Consider the following 6000-nt stretch of genomic DNA (forward strand, 5'->3'; position numbering starts at 1 on the left):
CACTTTCAGCTCCAACACAGCAAGGGCAAGATCACTGGGAGGGCAGCGGTGCAGCTCATGGGAACAGCACGGCTACGCCGGCACCTGCAACCTCATGGGAACAGCACGGCTACGCCAGCACCTGCACACCTCATGGGAACAGCACGGCTACGCCGGCACCTGCACACCTCATGGGAACAGCACGGCTACGCCGGCACCTGCACACCTCATGGGAACAGCACGGCTACGCCGGCACCTGCACACCTCATGGGAACAGCACGGCTACGCCGGCACCTGCACACCTCATGGGAACAGCACGGCTACGCGGACACCTGCACACCTCATGGGAACAGCACGGCTACGCCGGCACCTGCACACCTCATGGGAACAGCACGGCTACGCCGGCACCTGCACACCTCATGGGAACAGCACGGCTACGCGGACACCTGCACACCTCATGGGAACAGCAAGGCTACGCCGGCACCTGCACACCTCATGGGAACAGCACGGCTACGCCGGCACCTGCACACCTCATGGGAACAGCACGGCTACGCCGGCACCTGCACACCTCATGGGAACAGCAAGGCTACGCGGGCACCTGCACACCTCATGGGAACAGCACGGCTTCATTAGCATTCACAAGAGTAAAACTGCAATGTGAAATTCCAAGACCACACACCATTTCTGTTGGATTTAATACAAATGCTTAAATTGGGCCCAGGGCAGTAGTCTGGTGGCTAAAGTCCTCGCCTTGTACACAGTGGATTACTCTATGGTGCCAGTTCAAGTCCCAGCAGCCCTGCTTCCCATCCAGCTCCCCGCTTGTGGCCTGGGAAAGCAGTGACGACGGCCAGAGGCCTTGGGACCCTGACCCACACTGGAGACCCGGGAGAAGCTCCTGGCTTTGGATCGACTCGGCTCTGGCTGTTGCAGCCACCTAGGGAATGAATCAGCAGATGGAAGATCTTCCTCTCTGTCTCTGCTGCTCTTTGTATATCTGGCTGTCCAATAAAAATAAATCTTTTTTAAAAAGAAAGAATCCTCAACCATTCAGCCTTTGCTACTGAACTGTCACAGATACACATGACGGGGCAGTAAGGAAACCTGTGACCTCCACAGGCTGCATTTGCAGCAACCCCTGCCAATTTAAACAACTGTTCACAAAGTAGCAACATCATCTTTATTAAAATAAGGTAGCTGAATGAAATTCTTTCCACACTGACGTGTCAGGTTGCCTTCACAGCGGCCCCGCCCCCAGGCTCACGAAAGTGGCTCAGTCACACAGCATTGGCCGGCTGCACGGGTGCCACGGCTGCCCCGGGGCACAGCTCCTGTCCTGGCTCCTTGCAGGCTCCCCAGGAGCCCGGCGCTGGGCGCACTCTGGAGCCCACTACCTGCTGTAGGCCCTCTCCTTCTTGGACTTCTCCAGCGCCTTGTCCATGGTCTTCTCGCTCTCGCCCCGGCACCGGGGACAGTACCACTTGCCCTTGGGTTTATGGCTGAGCCCCACGCAGGAGAAGTGGAACCACTCGATGGGGCACTCGTCGTTGTCACAGCCGATCATCTCTCCGTAGGAGACCTGGTCGCACAGGCAGTAGGTGGGCTCATTGGGGTCGATGGGCAGGTCTGCAGGGGACGCCTCCCTCTCGGCCTTGGCCTTGGAGCGCTTCTTCTTCTTGGAGGCCTTGGCCTTCTTCTCCTTGGGGGTGCCCGCGCCGAGGTCGTCGTGGTCGTGATGGTTGGCCGCGTTCTCCCGGTTCTCGTTGTTGCGCTGCCGCCGTGACCGCTTATTGTTGGGCTTCTCGGAGGGGGTGACTGTCTCGCCCTTGCCCTTGTCCCCGCTGCCTTTGCCACTGTTGCCACCCGCGTCCCCCAAGTCCTGGTGCGCCTCGAAGAGCTCCACGTGACTGTCCACCTGCCGGGTGCGGTTCTCCACCAGCTCCACCATCTGGCTGACAATCTGGATCTTCTCGTCGCCCAGCTCCTGGCTGCGGATCAGCGCCCGCTGGATGCAGTGCAGCACGCGCCGCCTCTGCACGCCGTCCGCCTCACGGCGGAACCTCCCGTCCAGCTCGTCCAGCTCCTTCAGGATCTCTGCAAGGAAAACAGCACACGTTACACGGCTCGGCTGCTGGGCACTCGGGGAGCTGAGGCGCAGCTCTCAGCTGCCCTGACTCGGACCCAGCTCCCAGCTGGCACACCCTGGGTGCTGTGGGCTGGGCTCAAGCACTTGGGCCTGTGAAACAGACAGGGGAGACACTGGCTGACATCCTGACCCATCCTGGCTGTCGTAGGCATTCGGGGAGTGAACAAGCAGGTGGAAGGTGTCGGTCTCTCTGCGTTTGAAATAGAATGTAAACAAATAAGCGTTTTTGTTGTGTTTTGGAAGCACTGCGTGGGCAGGCTCTGAAGCCAGCACCGCATCCTGCTCAGAGCTGCACTCCGAGCCCCCTGCTGCTGTGCCTGGGGGTGGAGGGGGCGCGGCAGCAGAGCAGGGCCCTGGAGCTCCACTCACTGCTACCCAGAGGAGCCCCAGCCCCATTTCAGCCTGGCCCAGCCCTGGCTGTTGCATCCCCCTGGGGAGTTAACAATCACTTCTCTCTAACTCAACCTCTCTCTGTCACTGTCTTTCCAAATCAATGTTTTATCAAAACCAAAACAAATACTGAGAAGAGCAGAAAGGCCCAGTGCAAACGTCATAACCCTTTCTGCATGGCTCCTGCTTCCTGGGCGGAGGTGACGTGTGAGCTTCCGGGCTGTGCGTGACCAGCACAGTGCTTGGCCTCAGCCTTTAGTTTCCATAAACCAACAGCAGTCCCTGCTTCTCTTACCTCCAACATTGGCAGTGAGGCAAAGGCCTTTACTCTCCCCAACGGGACAGCATCCCAAAGGCCCAGCTGGGGGACACAGCAACAGCACCCCAAATGCCCCGCTAGGGGACAGTGACAGCACCCGAATGCCCCACTAGGACACAGTGACAGCACCCGAATGCCCAGCTAGGAGACAGTGACAGCACCCCGAATGCCCAGCTAGGAGACAGTGACAGCACCCGAATGCCCCGCTAGGACACAGTGACAGCACCCGAATGCCCCGCTAGGACACAGTGACAGCACCCGAATGCCCCACTAGGACACAGTGACAGCACCCGAATGCCCAGCTAGGACACAGTGACAGCACCCGAATGCCCAACTAGGACACAGTGACAGCACCCGAATGCCCAATTGGACACAGTGACAGCACCCGAATGCCCAACTAGGAGACAGTGACAGCACCCGAATGCCCAGCTAGGGGACACAGTGACAGCACCCGAATGCCCCACTAGGACACAGTGACAGCACCCGAATGCCCAGCTGGGGGACACAGTGACAGCACCTGAATGCCCAGCTAGGGGACACAGTGACAGCACCCGAATGCCCAGCTAGGGGACACAGTGACAGCACCAGAATGCCCAGCTAGGACACAGTGACAGTACCCGAATGCCCAGCTAGGGGACACAGTGACAGCACCCGAATGCCCTACTAGGACACAGTGACAGCACCCGAATGCCCAGCTAGGACACAGTGACAGCACCCGAATGCCCTACTAGGACACAGTGACAGCACCCGAATGCCCAGCTAGGAGACAGTGACAGCTCTCCAGGGTTCCAAGACAGAGATGAACAAGCTGTGTGTGCAGTGTTCCCTCCTGCTTGTTACACTTCTATAAAACAGCAGAGCCTCAGCTTTGGCACAACAAAGGCACGCAAGCCTTTAACACAGCTGGCAAACCTGCCTCCTGAACATGCAGCTTTGGACAAGCCATCTTCAGGCGCCCAGGCTGAGGGCTCCGTGGCTAAATCGTAACACTGTAAGTGTGGGGGTCCCATACTGCACATCAGCCAGTTCATATCCCGGCTGCTCTACTTCTCATCCAGCTCCCTGCTTATTGGCGTGAGAAGGCGAAAAGGACAGACCGACGCCTTGGGATCCTGCACCTGTGTGGGAGACCCGGAAGAAGCTCCCGACTCCTGGCTTCGGATTGGCGCAGCTCCGGCCACTGTGACATTTGAGCAGTGAGTGAACCAGCGGATGGAGGCTCTCTGTCCCTCCGCTCTGTAAATCTGATCTGCCTTTCCAGTAACAATAAACAAATCTGGCTCCTCAGATAAGGTTTCCAGGGTTCCTGTCCAAAGCCTCGTGGGACACAAGGCTAACAGGGAACGTTTGAACTTCTGCCCACACCAAAGCCCGCCTACATGGGACCTACTATTTCTAACCTATAGTCTCATCCAGGCACAGATCTGAATACTTCCTATGGGGAGAGAACAGAGGGGCACCAAGGCACAGCACCACAGTCTTAACCCTGAACATCACCTTGCCCAGTATCCATCATATATGCTGGGATTCTTTTCAAGAGTTATTTCATTTTTATTAGAAAGTCACATATACAGTAAGGAGGAGAGACAGAGAAGATGATTCACTCCCCAAGTGGCCGCAAGGGCTGGAACTGACCAGATCTGAAGCCAGGAGCTCCTTCCAGCTCTCCCACACAGGTGCAGGGACCCAAGCCTCTGGGTTGTCCTTGACTGCTTTCCCAGGCCACAAGCAGAGATGGATGGGGGGAGGTGGAGTAGCCAGGACACCACCCTTCGCCCATATGGGATCCATGCAAGGCGAAGGCTTTAGCCACTAGGTTATCGTGCCAGGCCCACATGTTGAGTTTTTAATCACTTATTCTCAAGTAGATTACAAATTATCAGTAGTATCATTTGGTTAAATGAGCAGTAATGTTTCTAAAAAAATTAGCAGCTGAGAAATTACTGCCCTGCTAACATAGGGGCGTGCAGTGTCCTTTTCCACTACACATAGGCCTGCTCCAGGGAAGACACCACGATCCATTCACAACACTGGCAGCAAAGGGATCTGCTATCTACACAGCATCCCAAGGAGTCCTCCTCCCACAGTCAGCAAGCACAGCCCAGTGCTCCTCCCTCGGTCGGCAAGCACAGCCCAGTGCTCCTCCCTCGGTCGGCAAGCACAGCCCTGTCCTCAGAGGAGGCCTTCTCACGGGACATGTCCTGCCAATCTCCCACAGGCCTGCCTCACAGTTTTTGTCGCCATCATGAAGGGCTGCATGAAGACGCAGCCCAGTTCAAGCTGCCTGTTCCTACACTGAAGAAGTGTGTTAGCTTTGCATGAGAGCTGACGTCCCTAGGAGTGGTATTTTCAATTAAAGCATACTATAGGAGTGCAGCAACCTCAGCTGCCCTTTAACACCGGTGCTGTGGGTTGTCAGGGCAGCTCCTGCTAGTGTCCTGGGAGGGCAGCTGAGGACGGTCGCTATGCTTGGGGGACCCAGCCTGGCCCAGCGGTGGCGGCCACTTGGGAGTGAGCCACCTTGCTCACGGAAGATCCCTTCCTTTGCTTTTCAAGCATCTTTTCTTTAAAAGCCCCAGACGGTGCACGCACAGCCTCGGAGTGCATGCCCCGGGACACCGCGGTCCCCAGCGCGCACACGGACGGCCCGGGCCCTCTCCAAGCCCGTCTCCGGGTCACCACGGCCGCGAGGCCGGCGCCAGCGCGACCACCCGACGTGGGCGCCTCCATCAGCCGGGCCGGAAGTGGCCCAGTCCCGCGGGTGGGAAACGGGCCACACGGTGACAGTCCTCCCGCCAATATGGGAAACGGGCCACACGGTGACAGTCCTCCCGCCAATAGGGAGGGGAATGTGACGCCCCGCCTCGCGAGTCTCCGCCTATAGGATCTTCGGGTTCAGGGGCGGGGTCCAGGAGCGACACCAATCACAATGCAGGGCCGAAAGCGAGGCCCGCCCCAGGCCGTGACCAGGGCCAATCGGGGACCAGAGGCCGACCGACCCGAACACATTCAAATCAAGTCAACCTCCTAGTTCCACCCCGCCCCTCTCCGAAGAGAGGGGAAAAAAACAGGCAGCGGAAACACAGATCCCTGCCAATCTCGGCGCCAGCCACGCCCCCATCCGGGCCCGCGACCAATCGTGCCGCAGCGCCCCGATAAGGACATT

At 58.1% G+C, this 6000-nt stretch overlaps 1 protein-coding gene across 1 annotated transcript in view; it reads right to left on the bottom strand.

Moving 5' to 3' along the window:
• The window catches only part of ING1 (inhibitor of growth family member 1), a 75025-nt gene extending 72950 nt beyond the window's left edge, over positions 1-2075 (bottom strand). Inside the window, exon 1 of the mRNA XM_058670809.1 lies at positions 1359-2075. Within this exon, the coding sequence (XP_058526792.1) occupies positions 1370-1927 (558 nt within the window). The 5' untranslated portion in view covers positions 1928-2075 and the 3' untranslated portion in view covers positions 1359-1369. The remainder of the gene's footprint in view (positions 1-1358) is intronic.
• Positions 2076-6000: the final 3925 nt, after the last annotated feature.

The sequence above is a fragment of the Ochotona princeps genome, chromosome 12 (assembly GCF_030435755.1).
Source record: "Ochotona princeps isolate mOchPri1 chromosome 12, mOchPri1.hap1, whole genome shotgun sequence".
Taxonomy (NCBI): Eukaryota; Metazoa; Chordata; class Mammalia; order Lagomorpha; family Ochotonidae; genus Ochotona; species Ochotona princeps.